The 19,859-nt window shown below is 35.6% G+C and overlaps 1 protein-coding gene across 3 annotated transcripts in view; it reads right to left on the bottom strand.

Moving 5' to 3' along the window:
* Positions 1 to 19,859, bottom strand: part of TRAK2 (trafficking kinesin protein 2) — a 71,339-nt gene that overhangs the window by 11,103 nt on the left and 40,377 nt on the right. For all 3 annotated transcript variants that reach the window (XR_002077145.2, XM_019439191.2, XM_019439192.2), the window contains 10 exons: positions 13,385 to 13,461; positions 11,538 to 11,654; positions 10,301 to 10,510; positions 9,348 to 9,426; positions 7,750 to 7,880; positions 6,999 to 7,073; positions 5,805 to 5,942; positions 2,967 to 3,046; positions 2,218 to 2,421; positions 5 to 303 (listed from right to left, as the gene is read on the bottom strand). Coding sequence is in view for 2 of the 3 variants with exons in the window: in XM_019439191.2 (XP_019294736.1) it covers positions 5 to 303; positions 2,218 to 2,421; positions 2,967 to 3,046; positions 5,805 to 5,942; positions 6,999 to 7,073; positions 7,750 to 7,880; positions 9,348 to 9,426; positions 10,301 to 10,510; positions 11,538 to 11,654; positions 13,385 to 13,461 (1,410 nt within the window). In the remaining variant the exon portion in view is untranslated. The remainder of the gene's footprint in view (positions 1 to 4; positions 304 to 2,217; positions 2,422 to 2,966; positions 3,047 to 5,804; positions 5,943 to 6,998; positions 7,074 to 7,749; positions 7,881 to 9,347; positions 9,427 to 10,300; positions 10,511 to 11,537; positions 11,655 to 13,384; positions 13,462 to 19,859) is intronic.

Below are 19,859 nucleotides of genomic sequence, written 5' to 3'. Positions count from 1 at the left end.
TTACCTTCAAGTGGCTTGACAATTTGTAATTTCTCAGGCATAAAACCTCGAAGGCAACTGGCACTGCTGAGGTCTGTGATCTCTGACTGGTCGGTGTACAGAGAGGCAAGGCTCTCTGTGGGGGTGCCACAGCCACTAACCCCTTCTTTCTGGTCAGCCAGAACCTGGATCTTCCGTTCCCATTCTTCAGCAAAGAACTGCTTCTCACTTAAGTAGTTCTGTCGCCGCAGACTAAGGCGATGCAGTGCTGTAGCCAAATCACTATCTTCAGAGGGTCCTGGTTGACCCAGCTTCTGAATGTTCCTGTGGGAAAATCATTCACTGACTAGATCTGTAAGGGTAAGGTTGAGAAGCACAACCTAGACTTCTCTTTTCTACAATAGTGAATGTTTAAGAAACTGATTAAATTCAAAGCGTTTTTTTCTTAGATATCAAAGTGTTTTTTCTTAGGTGTCAATAATACAGAAATAATAACAATAAACCAAAATCACTAATACTACATGTCATTTTTTATGGATCATTTCAAGCAACTTCAGATAAATAAAAACATACTGGTTATTATGTGGTGTTTACTAATTTTTCTATTTCACTTAAAATTTTTTTGGAGTACAATTAACATACAATGTTACAGTAGTTTCAGGTGTATAATATATTGATTTGAGAACTATAAACATTACTCAATGCTCACCATAAGTATAGTCACTTAACTTATAAAACTACGGATATGACTATATAAATTCAGTTCAGGTAGCCAGAAAAATAAACATTATCACATTCCATTGAATCTATAAAACCATTGATTGCAAGAGGTATCATTATTTTATGTACTACTAAGAAAGAAAAAATGCAACCCATTAAACTATGACATGCCATTAACTGCAAAACAAACAATTTCAAAATATAAAATGTGAAAAAATTTGCTTTAGGCCATGTAATCCTCCACGAATATTGTAGAACATTTAAAAAACCCCCAAGATTTGTAAATACTATATTTTCATAGTTCTGTAAACACATTTGTTCCTTTTCCATATTTTTGAAATCGGAGGTATCTAACAATTGATATCAAAAGAAAGAGTAGCAAGCCAAACTGTAGTTGCTCCTGGCTACTCTATGTGAATTCACAGAGATCTGATTGTTGATCTCTTCCTAAGATAACTATGATCAACGACACAGTATTGACATACAAAGCTACTGTAGGTACAAACTGAAATACAATAGAAAACCCAGGATGAGAAATCTTTCTTTATTTCCTTCTTTTGAAACACAAATATTTTTATTTTTGAACCAAAGTGTATCCATGGACCAAATCTGTAGTTTACAGAAATGTGACCCTACAACAGTGTGATGTGACCAATACCTTCATGTGGAGTGACCCTGGGCAACCTACATAGTGAGTTGAGCCTCACTTCCCTCAACTGTAAATTAAAAAGGTATAGTACCTACACTACAGGGTTGTTGACAGTATTAAATAAGATTTAGCTCCTAGTCCACAATGAGGATTCAATAATGGTAAAAACACCACCACTACCACCACCACCACTACTACTACTGAGAGCAGCTAATACTTGTTGGGTATTTGGTATGTCCTAGGATAGATTTCTGCATTAGGAAGATTTCTCTCAGGTACAAAAAACCTATCTTTCGAAAGCCTTCAGGTGACTTTCCAGTAATGCTGTTTAATTTCTAGTTATTTATAATTCAATAAGATGAATTAATGAAAGCTGGAAAAAGTCTAAGCTTAAACAAATAGGAAGTTAAGAGCAACCTACTTTTCCTCAATAGGTATTCAAGTTTATTGTTTATCCTAAAGGCACCAAAGCAGTTGAGATTATGAGCATGGGTTATGAGAAAGTGTCACTGATGCTATGCATAAACTGCCAATGACCAAACAGATTCAAAAAAATCTGACTTAGAACATGAAGATTTAGATTCAAACTTTGCCACACTGAAGAAGAAAGTAGTAAAGAATTTTACACTTCAATGCAACTTCTGTTTTGAATATACTTAATTAAATGTATCCTTTTTACTCCAAAAACTTTTAGGAAGTCAATGATCTGTCTTACAAATAATGCTAATGGGCATCATTACTGAATGAAAACTGACAGTTCCAGAAATTCCTTGGAATAGCACAGAACAATGCTGGAATATAAGTATGGGCATCTGGTATGTCAATGCCATAAGAAATACACGATAACTGCCATGATCTATATTTCTTACTCTGAAACCTCTTCTGAGTTGCCCCCCTGGTTCAGGAGGGTTTTGTCCTCTGTTTGTTGCAAACCAGACTCAAAAGGTTTTGCTGTCATGATGACACTTGAACGGTTGGACCCTGGAATGGGCAGCAGAGCTGGGAATGGGATAGAGCGGCCCCGTGTGTCATTGGCAACCTTGACAGTATCAAATACCCGTTTCTGTTGGGCTCTGTCAAAAAAGAAGTAGTATTCATTATTGCCACTGTCTACCACTGGAGTGCTTTAGAAAAGAGACACGTGTGTACAATTCATTGAAAATAAAACTACCCCGACTAGCCTCTAAATTTTAAGAGAAATTATTGGAAAATAAGCTTCAGAACAAGAGAACACTCTCACAAATGTGAGCACTATTGAGCCTTGGGGCTCAATTGGTTAAATGTCTGACTCTTCATTTCAGCTCAGGTCATGATCTCATGTTCGTGAGATTGAGCCCCACATCGGACTCTGCACTGGCAGTACAAAGCCTGCTTGGGATTCTCTCTCCCTCTCTCTCTCTCTCTCTCTCTCTGCCTCTCCCCTGCTTGCCTGCTCTCTCTCTAATAAATAAACATTTAAAAAATATGTAAAAAAAACCCAAATGTCAGCACTATGAGAAAAAAACTGAATACTAAGCAGATTTACAACTGAATTCTCAAAATACCTATCACTTTGGATTGTGGCTTCTTTTTAATTCCATCCCAGTGCCTGGGTAACAATACATGTGATTGTACTTACTTTTGTTTGAAGAGAGAAGATTCCTCATCCAAACTCAACTTTTTACGCATGGTCCCCTCAATCTCAGCTGCCAGGGATTCCTAAGAAAAAGAGTGTGAGATTCCTATACTGATTATGTAAGAAGACGGTTAGGAGAAATGGGTTATCCTTACATGAATTAACAGTCTCTCCAGGGTCCAATACTTTTGGTGTTACAATAAAAGAAAACACAAGAAAATAGGCACAGGCCAAAATGCAAAAAAAAAAAAAGAGAGGCACTTTGGAAATGTAACTTTTAAAATTTTTTTTTTTAACGTTTATTTATTTTTGAGACAGAGAGAGACAGAGCATGAGCAGGGGAGGGGCAGAGAGAGGGAGACACAGAATCTGAAACAGGCTCCAGGCTCTGAGCTGTCAGCACAGAGCCCAACACGGGGCTCGAACTCACGGACCGTGAGATCATGACCTGAGCCGAAGTCGGCCGCTTAACCGACTAAGCCACCCAGGCGCCCCTGGAAATGTAACTTTTAAACAAGAACCAACTTCTTTTTCATGATATCTTTTTACAGGCGAGCAGTGGGAAAAACCAATATGATAAACAAAATATATTACCTATGTAGACACAAAAAACCAAAAGATCTGAACGGCTATAAACCGAGATGCCAATAATAATTCTCTGGAAGTCAGGATTTGACAGTATTTCACAATTTCTTTTTGCTTTTCTGTAATCTCTAACTTTTCTATAATAAACATGTATGGCTTTTATAATGTAGAAAAATCATTAAGGAAAAATAAGCAAGTTTTCCTTTTCCCTGGTCAGAAATGAGGATTCAACTAGCATGAGTGCCATGCTCGGTGAGGCTGGGCTGACAATGGCTAGAATTGGAGATACTGGTGTGAACTCATGTTTTTAAATACATGTAGACAGATGAACATAAATATGGATTGGAACATAGATATGGATGTGTTTCAGTGGGTGTATGCATGAACATACATATATTTTCTAGCTCTATCTGCTGAGAGGGACTAGAAGTAATGATACTCTAGTGGCAATGGACACACAGGACCCAGATCTTGAATTCTAAATATCATTCCTCATTAAAACTAACCAGACCTCCTTGGAGAAATGGTTGACTCCAGGACTGGGACAGGAAAAGGGCAAGATGAACTTAAAGGAGATCACGCTGGCCATATCTGTGACAATTTAAGTATCAAAATAAAAATTAGTAATAATGGACTGTAATCCATTGACTAAAATAGGAAGAGTCCATACGAACATAACTAAATGAACAAATGAATAAATAAATGAGACAGAAAGGTTCTGACAAAAAAATGTTGATTAATAAATGTTGAAAAAATGATGGAATTAGAAAATCACCATTTGGCAATCGTCTTAGTAAAAACTGAGTCAGATATGAACCATCCCTAGGTGTTAAAATTAGCAGATAAAAGTTTGCTGAGAAAAACAGGATATTTAAATAGGTCTTAAAGTATCTTCCCACAAAATAGTAACTTTGATCACTTGGCTAAGGTAGCATCTGCCAATTTTCATCATTGTAAAGTTAATTAGCAACACTAATTTAATTAGTTATCAATTAACATTAACTTTAGAATAGAAAAAGTTGGCAGATACTACCTTAACTTAGTAAAGTTAATTTAACATCATCAGTAATGGGATAAATAGACAACATGAGCCTCCTATTACAGTGTACTGAGAAGAACATGGCATTATTTCTGCCAAAAATAAATTGCCTGAATCTAATCATGAGGAAACATTAGAGAAACCCAAACTGAGGACATTCTACAAAGGTAATGAAAGGCATGTAAAACAGGCCTTTTGAAACAACCAAATGCAACATATCCTTCAAAGGATATTGTTGGGACAACTGGTAAAATTTAAACTTAGGGCTCTATGGATGAGATGATAGTATTGTATATCAATGACAGTTTTCTGACTTCGACGGCTGTAGCATAGTTACATAGGAGTGTCCTTGTTTATGGTAGATACACACTGAAGTATTAGGAGTTAATAGGGTGTCTCTGTAACTTACTGTTAAATGGTCCAGAAAAAATATAACAGAATGATATGGCAAATGTAGTAAAATGTTAAAAATTGGGGAATCTAGATGAATGATATATGAGAGTTTTTGTACTATTTTTGTAATATTAGTCTAAGTTTAAAATTATTTCAAAATAAAAAGTTAAAAACCAAAGTCTTGCTCCCATATTCTTCAAAAAATTACTATAATTTATAGTTTCAGTTTTTTAAAATATTTCACAGAATTGCTTATAAGTATTTACAAACTAGGCTGTTAAAATAATTCTTTGAACCAATATTATAAATTCTGGCATAAACTCACAAGTTTTCATTAATCTCTTTAATTCAAATAATACTATATATTGATGAATTAAACAAACATGAATCCTGCCCTCATGGGGCTTACACTCTAACTAGCATGAAATATACCAAGAGACTTAAGATCTGTTGAAATAGGTTTTAGATGTTCAGAGTACTATTTGAATAAGTGGCATGTGGTGGGCCTACGGTAAGGATGACCCAAGTTTAAGTAGCTCTATGGTACACAGACCTAAACCTAATTTCCTTAGGGTTCATCTCATATATTATAATAAACCCGGAAGGTCATCTATTAGAAGAAAGGCTACCATAAGTAAGAGTATTAAGGTAGATGTAAATATACAAATTAAAGCCTAAATGAATAAATGACTTCCAGAAACAAGGACAAACCATGTTCTCTCTTCTCAAGATACTTTATACCACCAGAAACCACATCACTCTCAGGACAATCTAATGTTAAAAAGTTTCCTTAAATATGTAACATCTTTCCCAGAAAAACTCACCCCAGAAAAAGCTCCATATGACTGTGAAAAGTAAAGATGAGCAGCAGGGCCAGATCTACTACGAAGTTCCTTTATTTCCTCTTGGGACTCATGTAACATTCCCAGACACTCCATATTCCTGTCTTGTAACTCATGCAGCTGAAAAAAAGGATGGTAATTAGTGTACTTCATTTCATTCTCAAAATGACAACAGGAAAATAAACCCCATTGGGATAAGTATTAATTTTATCCAGAGGGCTAGATAACCTCATGAAACAATTTCAATACAAAGACTCCAAAACAAACTAAGCAAGGAGAGTGTATACATATATATTTCAAGTCACCAGAATTAGGGATGTCTTGGCCAGAATTATACATAAATATGATTTCTGAAAAATCTGAAATGTAGCTGAAGTAACCATAATTATTGTCAATTCAATATTTAATGCTTCAATCCCTTAAAAAAACTTATAGAGGAAGAATAATAGCTATGGTCAACTTAGGTTTAGTATAATGTTAGCTATGCATATTTTTAAATGTCACTCTGAAGTCTGTAAATGACAAGATCAAGCCTACAAAGTATTGTATATGATGCCAGGGTGGTCAATTATCCTAAACAAGTAGTTTCTTCTCCCTTATTTCAGAATCTTCTTTATAGTTAGATACATAAGCATGGTAAAAGAGTACATGATTTTCAGAGTATTTCTTCAAGTGTGGTGTGTGGCCTGGATCATGTAGATTCTAGACCCTTATTCTAAACCTACTCAATTGGAAACTTTTGGGGCTGGTGCCTGGGAGTCTCTATTTAGGACTCATTCTGCCAGGTGATTCTTAACGTATGCCAGGGAACCACCAAATTGTATCTAATACATAGAATTTTTATTTGGATTGAAAGCAAAAGATTTTTGGTGTTTCTTCTGACATATTTGCAAAAACACTTATTAGAAATTATTTTAAAAACTGTTGGGTTAAGGTAAACTGGTAAAAGGGTCACATATTCCTACAGAATCTTACATCTGTTAATCAAGAAAGATGTCATGTTATTAGTTTTAGGGACAGAATTTTTAAATTGCTTTACTTCTTAGATCTCATAATTTAATCTCTTGCTATTTAAAATCCAGTAATTACCTTTAATCATTCTTACTCATGAAGATGAAACAAACTCTTCATTCTTCTCCCCACCATATTACACAAGATAAAGGAAGATTTGATTACCTCCATTGTCAGTTGTCTTTGGGCATCTTTGGAAGCTTGTAGGTGAAGTCTCAGTTCCTCCTTCTCAATCACATGCTAACAACATTTTAAAAGAGACAAGTGAAGCCTTTCCATATAAAGTACAGGCTACTCTCTGTTTTTTAAAGACATCTTTTTTTTTTTTTTTAACATTTATTTATTATTGAGACAGCAAGAGACAGACCATGAGCAGGGGAGGGGCAGAGGGAGAGGGAGACACAGAATCTGAAGTAAGCTCCACGCTCTGAGCTGTCAGCACAGAGCCCGACGTGGGGCTCGAACTCACGAACCGCGAGATCACAACCTGAGATGACGTCGGACGCTTAACCGACTGAGCTACCCAGGCGCCCCTTTTAAAGACATCTTAAGAGTGTCTGTCAGGGGTATGGTCTAGAGACCTATAAAAAGCTAACCCTTCAAAAGCCAAATGAGAGCAATAAAATGGGCAGAATACAAAATCTATTAAGGTATTCAGAGGACAATGATCATTTGTCAATAATTCACATCACAACTTTCTAAGGAAAATCTAACCCCACCTGGCCACGAGAAATAGTAAGTTGAAAGTAGTTATTCATATTTCACGACACAGAAAGACTAGAACAGTAATCAGACTAAAGCACTGTAAAGGGGTAGGGAGTGTGTTTATTTTGCTTAATGTATCTAGCACTTAGCAGAGTGCACGGTATGAGGCCAATGCTTAACAAACATCTATTGAATGAATGAATGAACCTACTTCTTTAACTTTATGCTGAAGATCGACAATTTGAGACAAGAGAGAGGAGATCTCTTCTTGGTACCGAATCAGTTCATCACTCTTCCCAGATAATTCTTCAGTCATTCTGGACATTTGAGCATTTGTTTCACCTGGGAAACAAAACAAAAACTTAAAAATTAATATAAATGTAAGGTAGGTGTTGGCAAACTATGGCTTGTAGGCTAAATCCTACTTTGTAACAAACACTGGACAATATTATGAATGGATTTTTCTTTAACATTAATTTAAAAAATAAACCCAGATAACCAAGTAGAGGAAAATAAAGGTCCTTCTGAAATAGGCTAATACTGAGACCTGAATAGGAGGCAATGAAGCTAAAAGAGGTGACTTGTAAAGGCAAGCAAGCTAAAAGTTTTGCCTCAATCTTTTTCTTTATGAGGGACAAGAAGGCTGAAAAGAGATAGGTGAATTATATATGTTTGCAAGTACCAAGGCATAATCTCATTTATGTCTTTCAGAACTCTTCAGGGACATCAATAAAATCTCATAAACAAAATTAAACTTAACAAATTTAACAAAGGAACATTCCAAATGCAACAGTCACAATCTGTTAAAGCTATGGAGATGTTTCTGTACAAGGGAGACTTTCTGGGATACCTAGCAAACTGCGTAAAGCCTCTGAAAATCTTTCTAGCCTAGCATTCTGACAGGCACATGAAATAGAACCTTTAGAATTCCATGCAGGAAGGAAATTTTGCATATAAAAATTCTGACATCAAACTCAAGTGGCAAAACTATTTCTCAGTGTTATATACAACTATTTTAAAATTGACAGAAGCTCTATAACAGTTCAAAGGATACTATAAGGAGGCAGGAGATTGGGATCTAAGCTCTTGGGAAAGTCATTTCCTTTTTGTTTTTTAAAGTATAAAATGTGAATAATGGAAGTGCTGATGGAGAAGATTCAACTGAAATTCTTTGTGGTTCTCAAAAATTCTGTTACTCTAAGGTATTACATTCTGACACCAACAGCCCAGATGAATTGGTATCATGTATCATATCTTCTCTTTCAACATAAAATGTTATAGATTTACAGAGAAATTATGTATCTTTCTCTAGTAAAGCCTACCTTTTTCTGATTTATTTTTAAAAATTATTTTAATTAATAATACATCAAACCAAAGTATGTTCCTTCATAGACACATAGTTGGCACTCGATAAATACTCATTGAAGGTAAAGTTTTATGCCATCATTTAAGCCCTGGCTCTCCCACTTACAAGTTTTCTAACTTTGGCAAATCATGTTCTTTATAGGACTATTTCCCCATTGACAAAATAAAAGCTTTGGCTGTTTTCACTCTACTATGCTATAACTGATAGAAATATAGGCCTTTCTTTAACAGTGATGGCAATGTGAAATAAAACTATTTCTTAAAAGTACATATGGTATTTTGCTTAGAGTTGTGGGCTCAACATGATATTCCAAGACTGTCAGTAATTATTTAAAATTGTTTCTTGAGATGCCTCTACTGAAATCATTGATTTAACTTCTGAGTTGGTGAAATGCCATCAAAGAATTGCCCAAAAACTATGAAAGAAAACGCATTGATACATACGAAGTTCTTTAACACAGTCATTGACAAGTTGTTGTTCCTTCTCTTCATAGGTAATAGTTTCTGTCTTTATGTGACAAGCCTTCAATAAAGAAAAAAATCAGTGTGTGATAATATCTTCCAATACTTTACAGTATTAACTTAAAAAACCTTTAATTCTCATCTGAAGATAAAAGTTCACCAGCTGAAAAGGAAAAATAAAACCCAAAAAGCTTTATCTAAAATAAAGATATGGGGGGGCACCTGGGTGGCTCAGTCAGTTAAGTGTCGGACTCTTGATTTCGGCTCAGGTCATGATCTCACAATCGTGAGACTGAGCCCCGTGTTGGGCTCTGCACTGAGAATGGAGCCTGCTTGAGATTCTCTCTCTCTCTCTCTCTCTCTCTCTCTCTCTGTCTCTCTTCCTTACTGTCCCTTCCCCACTCATGTGTGCTCTCTCTTCCTCTCTCTAAAATAAAAAAATAAAAATAAAGATATGGGACAGGATATGACAAACATCTCCCCCTCATTCCTCTCAGGATCTTTGCACATGCCTACTCATTCTCTCTGATGCCTCCCCTCCACCATACTTTTCTGCTTGGCTAATCCCTAGTTTCAGCTAAAATGTCATTTAAGTAGGACTTCGATTCTCCCCCATTACACAAGTTCAGGAAACCCTGTAATCTTCCAACATAGTTCTTATCACAGGTATAATTATTTAGTTATTTGTGTAAACTACCTAACATATATATTCTGTGCTGTGGCTTTCTCTATTTCATCTATCAGTTTGCTATTATCCAGCTGTCAATGAATGGGATCTAAGTGACAATGAAAGGCAAATACACATGCCTTTGCTATCACGTCCTAATTGGAATGTCAATAACAAATCCTTAGTTATGCCATATTTTACCTCAATACATGGACCTAAATCTTACAGCCTTTAAGGTACAGGAAAGTGGGAATTCGGTTGAATGTACCTTGGATCGAAGAACCATATTCTCCTCTTCCAGTTCCTTGAGTTTTTCTTGTAGCATGTCCAACTGCAACAAACCTTGAGATAAGCTAAAGGACTCATTGAGCCGAAGAGGTGTAGAACAGCTGGAATCAGTTTCACTCTCTTCAGAAGCAATAGAGACAATTCGAAGTAATTCATCTTTCTTGGACAGCTCATGCTGCAGTTGATTAACCTGCACATCAAAAGGCTTGATTTACAAGATGTTCTTTATTTTGCATTATTTACATGTAATATAGCTTTTAATTCATGGAGCAATTGTTTCTCACCATAAAATAAAATTATAAAATCAGCTTCTAGATTTTATTGACTAAGGTAACAAGTGCTAAAAAGAGAATAACGAACCTCAGATACTTCCTAAGATATAATGTTAGAGCATTAACTCCACAAAGACAGCTTTTTCTGTACTAGGTGAAAAGCCAATTTTTATATTCTATATAAATAGGAATGTAGGAGGAAATTTTCACATAAGATAATGATATATTCACAGTTAAAAACAAAACTGAAGAAGCTTTCAAGTGTCAGAATAGACCCCTCCTTCAAATTCTCATCCTAAAGACTTACACTTTAAAGCTTTTAAGTATAAATCTGCGTGACTTCTAGAAATAGTTCTAGAAACTATTTTTAATACAAAGGCTCAAATGTTATTAAACATAATGGCATTTATAAAATATTAATGAAACCAGATAGTAACAAATTAAAGGAAATTTGAAAAGTAACCATTCAAGTTAATAATAAATTGGTTCTCACTAAAAAATATTTACTGCATGAAATAAATATATTTTCAAAATTTCCTTTTCTTCTTTTTTGGGTTTCTGAATAAAGATGCTTCATTTGGGTATCTATTATTTAGGGTTATTTTTTCAAAATAAATTTAAGATAAGATCACACAGAAAGTCTACACAAAGGGATGAGGAAAAAGTGTTAGAATCTTAGCAGGGTGACACATGTATGATAGGTACTGAACACAGTACCTACCATATTTTTTTTATACTGACTAAGGTAGAGTCACTTGAGCACTTCTCTGTACAATAACATTTAATTTCTCTACTGGTTAGTTCAATGGCTGACAACAAAGTTAACATATACTGGTGTTATTTATCTACCTATTGTTATCACTTCAGGGGCACCCAGAAAAATAAACTTTTCTATTGTCCAGTAACTAATTATTTCATGCTATAAATACTTGATCAAAGACTTACTTGATCAAAGGCTTGTCCCAGTTGCTCCTCCAGAGCTTCATTCTGCTCAGACAAGACATGGTTCCGTTTTAAGAGAGCTTGTCCAATTCGAGCAGCTAGTTCCAGATCACGATCCCTCTGTTAAAATACCAATACATCTTTTGAGTACAAAAAAAATTTAAATGGCAGTTTAGAAATTCTGCAATTTTGTTCACTCACAAGGAATGTCCCAGAAAGCATCAAGATTCATTTTAATGTCCAGATACCACAAATAAACAGAGGGCTTGACACATATATAGTGTTTAATACACACTGGTCAAATGGATGACGGCCATAGTAATAAATGCAAGAGGGCATTTTTCTTCTTGATATCAAGTGAGATTTATTTTATTTTTTAGAGGGAGCAAGCAGGGGAGAGGGGAAGAGGGAGAGAGAGAATCCCAAGCAGATTCCACACCCAGTAGGGAGCCCGATGTGGGGTTTGATCCCACGACCCTGGGATCATGACCTGAACTGAAATCAAGAGTCAGATGCTCAACTGACTGAACCCCCCAGGCACCCCTAAATCAAGTGAGATTTACTGATCACCCTATTAATTACTCAAGAAATGCAACCTTTAAATTTATGATTTTGGGGAATTAAAAAATCAATAGTCTTTAGAAAATGAGGATAGGGCCTGGCACACAGTGAAAGCCCAACAAATATTTGTTGAGCATTTGTCTATTAAACATGGTAATGATACAGTACATATGTTGAAAAAAGTTCCAATTATGGGAAAGCTTCTATGCATTCAGAGCCAGAGGCTTAGAGGAAAGCATAATCAAGAGCCTACTGTCAACTGTTGCAAGAATGATAATGTGAGATAAAAGAGGGGATAGCAGACTAGAAATTTTGAGGTTACAGGTTCTGCTAAAACATAAAGAAGGGAGTCTAAAGAAGTTGGTGGTAATGATGCAGGGAGGCCTATAGAATAGCCAAGCAAACCAAGAGTTACTTGTCCTAAGCAGATGGTGATACTTAGCAAGGGTATAGGAATCCCATCTATGTGTTGGTGGTGAGGACTGTATCCTGTAGGATGAAAACTGTCAATATACATCTAGCTACCTTATATACGAGCATGGGTTCCACTTACATTAATCACTGTATACAGATAGAATTAAGCCTCTATCCTTTTGCTCTATAATACATGAAAAGAGGTAGATGAATTATCTCCAAATTTTCAAGGCCCAATGTATCTCATTTTCAATATAGGCTAAATGGCATACACAAAATCATTCTAGGGAGCTGGGGGGGAGAGGGGAGAAGGGTACTTTAAAGAGAAAGACAGTTTCAAGACCAACTGAAGTTGCAGTATAAGGAGATACCTCTAAGAACACCATTTGGAAGAGATACACTATGTATTAAAAATGTCATGGACAAAGTGAGCTCAAATAATAGTCCAAACTGAAAGTAAAAAAGGGAAGATGATGCAAACTGCTGGTATTGATTTGCAATGGAGCTGCTTCTTGAATGGGCTGCTCTGCTCCAGGGTAACAGCAGGAATTTACTAAAATAACAAAAAACAAAAAACAAACAAAAAAACCAAAACACCATCAACTTTTTTTTTTTTTGATAGCTTTTCTAGAATAAGAAAGCCAGCATCATTATAATAGCAAGAACAAAAATTAAACCCTCTGCAACATCATAATAATAAACCTTAGGAACCATTCTACTTTGGAATGGCAGCTGTTCCATCTGTAACAACCTTATACAAAACAACCCAGAACAAAGACATCCTCCTTTTTCATTTGATGTGCAAACTTGATAGATGTTAAATGATCTTCAAGTTTTAGCTTTTTGTACTGGAGAAAGAAAAGATATATTCTTACCTCTGCCAGGAGGTGTGTAACCATGTCGATGTCATTGTAAGTTTTGGTCATCTGCTCCACCCTGTCTGTGCCTAGAACTGAGACAGTTTAAAACAACTGTTTATAGGATTTAGAAACAACAGAGAATTGTAAATATTCATAATAGTTGAAAGATCACAACGACCACCACCACCACACCAGGCCTTTACAAAAGTGCCATTCAGGAGATTAAAAATATATGTGAAAATAGAAAATAGACACTCAGAAAACAGACCAATTATTACAAACAAAATATATATCATACAATGAATTAAAAAAGTATCAAATGATCATCAGGCAACCACTTCCTATCTCTTCCTCCCTCAATAAGATTAGAACTTTGGTCCACTCACATTAGGGACTGTGGCCCTGAAGAATGGATTAAATCACCAATTATTTTATACCCTAATCTAAATTAAAGTTCCTGAGGGGTGACTTAGTGAGGGGTTATGCTATTACAAATGAATTTAATTAGAATTCTGATGTGATTATCTTCAATATCTATGATCATCTATCATGTGAGCTAAAATCAATAAACAAGGAATAGGACTTGTAGGACTTTTTATAGTTCTGTTATGAGGCATAATCCTTTTTAGTTTAATTAATGATAATCTCTATCATATCTAGGCCTTTGCTATAAGATAAACTGTATAATACACTATTACTTGCATAATTTAAGTCCAGTAATTCTGCATTAAATTCAGGAACTGTCGATACATTGCATATTATAGCTCCAAAGAGAATGACAAATATGACCCCAATGATTCCACAGTCACAATAAGCAATACCTTTAAAAAAAACTATTTTTTTAAATGTATATTTTATTCTTGAGAGAGACAGAGCACAAGCAGGAGAGGGGCAAAGAGAAAGGGAGACACAGAATCTGGAGCAGGCTTCAGGCTCTGAGCTGTCAGCACAGAGCCCAATGCGAGGCTCGAACCCACAAACTGTGAGATCGTGACCTGAGCCGAAGTGGGATGGTTAACTGAGCCACCCAGGCACCCCAATAAGCGATATTTTTTTAAGCTAATGATGCTTAATAATAATAAAAAGAGATCTTATAATAAAAGAGAGATCTTCTCATTCTGGAGTGCATTACATGAAACAGATCTGTGTTTGATTTAGACTGATTTTACAATTAGTTTGCCTTGAAGTGTGAAAAAATAAGAGGCTTTAAAGAAGAAGTGCTGAATTTATGGATCTGAGTGAACTTGAATAAGTCACTTAACTCTTCCAAAATTCATATTCTGTATTTATAATATAGAGGTAATAACACTCATCTCACAAGGTCACTAGGAGAATGAAATACGATAATGTAATGAGCAGTATTAAAATACTATTAAGTGTTATACTACTGTTTACAGTTACTGCTCTTAAACACATCTGGTATGTGTGAAATAGCCTTGATTGAAAATTTTCTGTAAATAATGCACTGTATTGGCAGCAGATACTATGATTTAAGTCACTTGTAGTTCCTTAGTCCATCTTAACCTTGAGGTTGCCCAAAAGACACCATTAGACATGTTTTACTTTTATTTTAGCTTTTTATTTTTCTTCCTGGCAAAACTGCTTAAAATGAATCTGAGAACTACCTAGAGCTTAATTATTAATGACAGTTTTATTCTTAGGTAAAAGTAAAACAAAGTGCTAGATTGATAGTGATATGAGATAGAAAACTAAAAAGATCTGGATAGAAACATTTTCACCCCACAAGGATTTATATTTACAAGCAGAAAAACTGGCTCTGTAATTTAACCACTGGGATACGGGAACAGGCCCACGGAATCTTCATAATTTACTTACAGTGTGAGGTCTCCTCTACTTCTGGCCTCAATAATAAGCTAAGGGAAAAAAATCAAACAATATCTATGCTCTAAATTATTAACAGAAAACTAGCCAATGATTGCAAACCCAAATGTAATCCAGGGTGATAGGTCTATCTCTAGACTCTAATTTAATTGATTTAGAGGAGCCCCACAGCACACACAGTAAGTAAAAGATGCCCAGGTGTTCTGATGTGGAGTTAGCAATAAAAACTACCAATTCAGGAGTAACACTCCAAGCAAGAACTAGGAATCCTAGAGACTCAGTTAAAAAAGTTTTTATAAAACTAATTTAAACAATATATGACATAGTTTATGTTATATGATTGACGAGAGTTGAAGATAAAGTGGTAATTTTATTCTGAAGTAAAACCAGTCAGTTAAGGATGTAATAAAGAGCTATGAGCTACAAGTCACACATGAAGAACAGGAAGAGAAAACGAAGGACACATAATACAGAAAAGAAATGTATAGAATAAAACATATTTTACTGAGGAGAAACTAATAATAGTGAGGATAATAATGGGGTGATAACAACTCCCATCTCACAAGGTTATAAGAAAAAAATTGGGTCTGCTCATTCTCAGTAATGGGCTCTGCACCATGCTGCTGTTTCTACCACAGTCCTACCAAGATCAGAAGGCCTTTATCTGATGAAATACTGAGTATCCATCTGTGAATGCAAGTTACAAAACAACACAGATCCCAATTTTGTTTTTAAATCGTGAGCATATCTTATACACATTGATATAGAAGACAGGCTGGAAGGATACACATTAGTGGTTATCTCTGGGTAGGGATTATGGTTGATCTCTTGTTTTCTTTCTTTTACTAATTTTCCAAGAAGATAAATGTTATCTTTGCAATAAAAAAATAGCAGCTCTTATTCAGAGGTTTCAAAAAGCAAAAATGAATTTTCAAATGCCTAAATATTTATTATGGCGATGAAGTTAGATAATACAACCAGGATTCTACAATTTTTGTTTTATTTTTATTTTTTTGGATTTTTAAAAAGTTTTTATTTATTCATTTTTGAGAGAGAGAGAGAGTGAGCGCGCAAGCAGGGGAGGGGCAGAGACAGAGGGAGACAGAGGATCCGAAGTGGGCTCTGCACCGCTGCACAGACAGCAGAGAGCCAGATGCAGGACTCAAACTCACGAACCATGAGATCATGACACGAACCAAAGGCAGACGCTTAGCTGACTGAGCCACCCAGGCGCCCCGCCAATTTTTGTTTTATGTGAAACAGTCTATATACACTACCGAGCCCCAAAGGCTGGGCCACCTCAATTACACAGAGCAGCTCAACTGATGTCAGTCACAAAGCATACAGAAACACAATGAATTCCTCTCTGCGGCCTTATCAGTTTTGTCTTGTCTTCTTTAACACAGTACTCCTGGTAGCTATGCCACTTGGAAAGATTCCAAAAGTAGGGCAAAGCTCTTAAGTTTACTCTTGGCATTTAGGCAATGCAACTAAATGTTTCCAAAGTGATAGACTAAATCTTCACTGCAATTCTTCGACTGAAAATGCAGAGCCAAGATGACTGATTTTATTATAATCAATCCTATTAAATCTTATTTTCCCTTCAGTTCTCAGCTGTTAAAATAAAAATGTTATGTGGTACAAAAATTAGCAATGTTCCTTTTTTCCAGACATGAAATTCCTAACTCTCTAAAAAAAAAATTATACATTAGTGGGGATGATAAACATTTTTACTGAACAGTCTTGCAACTTGGTTTTATAAAAGTTAATTAACATTCAACATTTTTGGTATAATATTTGGAGAATTTAACATTCCTGAAAAAAATACTGGAGGGGGAATATACATAAGTCCTTTACCAATCCTTACTTTAAGTTCTAATTCTGCATAATTTCACATCAACCACCCAATCTCACATTTTTCAGGATGAGAAGGGCCAATGTTAATCTATTTCGATATCTCTGTAATTTATATGAGATGGTGCTTGATATTTCTGTCAATGTTCCTTTTCAAGGTCTAAAGTTTTTACCACAATTACTGAAATTCAAAAAGACTCCTAGGGGTCCCTTGGTGGCTCAGTCAGTTGAGCATTCGACTCTTGATTTCGGCTCAGGTCATGATCCGAGTGTTGTGGGATTGAGCCCTGCATTAGGCTCCGTGCTGAACGTAGAGCCTGCTTGGGATTCTCTCTCTCTGTCCCTCTACCCTTTTCCTCTGTTCATGTTCTCTCTCTCCCATAACTAACTAACTAACTAACTAACTAACTAACTAACTAACTAACTAACTAGACTTCTAATCTCTCCAACCCTCTCACAGCAAAAACCCTAAAACAAAACAACAAAAAGCAAAAATGAAATACACACCTCCCACATGGCATAGTAAAAGCCGCAGAGCTCCTGATAAGTACAGACAGGTCTTACAGTTTTAACCCCAAATAAACAACTGCTGCTCTTGGTGTATACTACAGATAATATTTCTGCAATACAAAAAACTGCCTTCAAAAGAACTGAGGACAAAAAGAAGGCATCTGATGATATGTACCACCTACGACAGCCTTTCTCAACAGGGTTCCAGGTGAGAATTAAGCCCTACTGATAATGATTTGAGTGAGACAATTTTCTCAATTCTTCCATGGATAATACTCGATGTCTTGAGGCATATGAGTTAATTATTTTGTGGAACTGGTTGAGAGTAAATATAAATCTGCTAACTTCCATTATCTGACTTATGGTTAATGCTTCCCGAACATTATCAGTTATATTTCATTTCCTGACAGTATAGTCATTTTTTTTTAAGTTCTGTACTTTATTTTTTTTTAAGTTTTATTTATTTAAGTAATCTCTACAGCCCAAATGGGGCTCGAACTCATGACCCTGAGATCAAGAGTCTCATGCTCCTCCAACTGAGCTAGCTAGGCGCCCCAGATTAATAATTTTTGAGGGCAGACCTTGAGGAAAAGTATAACTTGCCAGCCAGAAGTAATTATTTCTACAACCTTCTTTCTCTACAAAATTGTACAACCTCCCTAATTCCTTAAATCCTCCAATTAACATCACTGTGAAATGGCCACATAGCTTTGGTTGACAATGCTTTATACTGGTGGCTCTCAAATCTGCGTGTGCATCAGCACTACCAGGACTTTTAAAACACAGACTGCCATGCCCAGTCCTAGAATTTCTGGTTCTGTAGATATGGGGTAGGAGCCCAAGAATTTGCATTTCTAACAAGTTCCCAAGTGATGTTGATCTCTTAAATAAAACTTATAAAGCTAATCATTTCCGCCAACCCTTTTTCTTACACATTAGAAAGTGGTACAGATGATCCCTTATTCCCAAATAAAAAATACTCTGAAAGGCAGATCAGGTTTCTATTTTTAGCCTTAACATGAACAAATGGTACTTTCTGTTATGATGTGCTCTGACTTCACTGCTTGCTCCACAGCTCACTCTGGGTCTCTCTCTTAATAAAGTTAAGAAAATCCTGAAATGACCTGTTCTGCATGCAAAATATTCTGTATCTTAAACTTTATATATGGCAGGGAGTAGGATGGAATCATTTCTTGGACCCACCCATTGCTCCCAAGTGTTCTATTTTAAAAGTAAACAATCTCTTCCTGGTTTGGTGGGGGCTTCAGAGAACAACCAGTATCCTTTCATCCACGTGAGGTAGGCTCACAACCCCAAATCCTGCTCATGTTTCCCTCTGAATTTATTTTTCTTCTCACAGCTCTTTCAATTTCTTTGTGTTACGGAAGTTTCTCTGCCTGGGTCACCTCTTTTTTATTAGTTGTTAAAATTCATTTTAATGAACACAAGTATCTACTGGCATGTGAGGGAAGTATGGATTAGAAGGGGCTGGAGTAGCACCAAGGAGCTAAACCCTAGAATGGCCTGTCAGGGTACATAACAATTATTCAGAGCCATGGATCTTGATATCTTAAAGGGACAGAAAACTGCTAGAAAGGGTCAGAGAATGTTTTATATCTTGCTTTTTAAAACATTGGTCAATTTGCTAAATGAAGTAAATCACTTATCTTTTATATTCATAACATACAAATTCATAATGAAGTTTATTTATATTTGAACGAACTATTAACCCAAAGAATTGACACTTTTAAAATAACAGTGAAATTACAGTACAGAGATAAAGTATTAGTGGACCAATTATAATCATAGCTTATTTGCTTCATGACCTTAAGTATATCATATAGTCCAATTTTCAAATTGCTGAAGTGAAAATAGTACATTTAGAATAAGGGAATCTGTACCATCCTATTAATCTCAAGTTTTAAACTGCTCCCTTGAATACTATGGTTTGCTTTGTATAAAGTCCTGAAAACCCAAGTATTTTAGAATTTGATTATCATTTATTTTCCAAAATTTATTTTTATTTAACATTCTCTCTAAAAGTAACTCCGTTAAATCGTGATTTAAGACAGCTTTCTAGCTACAGTTCCATCCTCTTGTGGCATATATGACAAAGAAAAAGTAAACAAAGGGGCACTTTCTGTGCCACTTTATCAAAATAGTGACAAAAACTAAATTTATCCTGATGAAATTCCAGTTTGAAATTTTCTCACAAATCTAAAAATGTATGGAACAAAGAGAAATGGAAATAAAAAATAAGTACTTTTCAGAAATTCGCAAACAA

The sequence above is a fragment of the Panthera pardus genome, unplaced genomic scaffold (genome assembly GCF_024362965.1).
Source record: "Panthera pardus isolate Hobbes unplaced genomic scaffold, ASM2436296v1 HiC_scaffold_10, whole genome shotgun sequence".
Lineage (NCBI taxonomy): Eukaryota > Metazoa > Chordata > Mammalia > Carnivora > Felidae > Panthera > Panthera pardus.
Note: the sequence above shows the minus strand (reverse complement) of the source record. Positions and strands in the feature narration are given on the sequence as shown.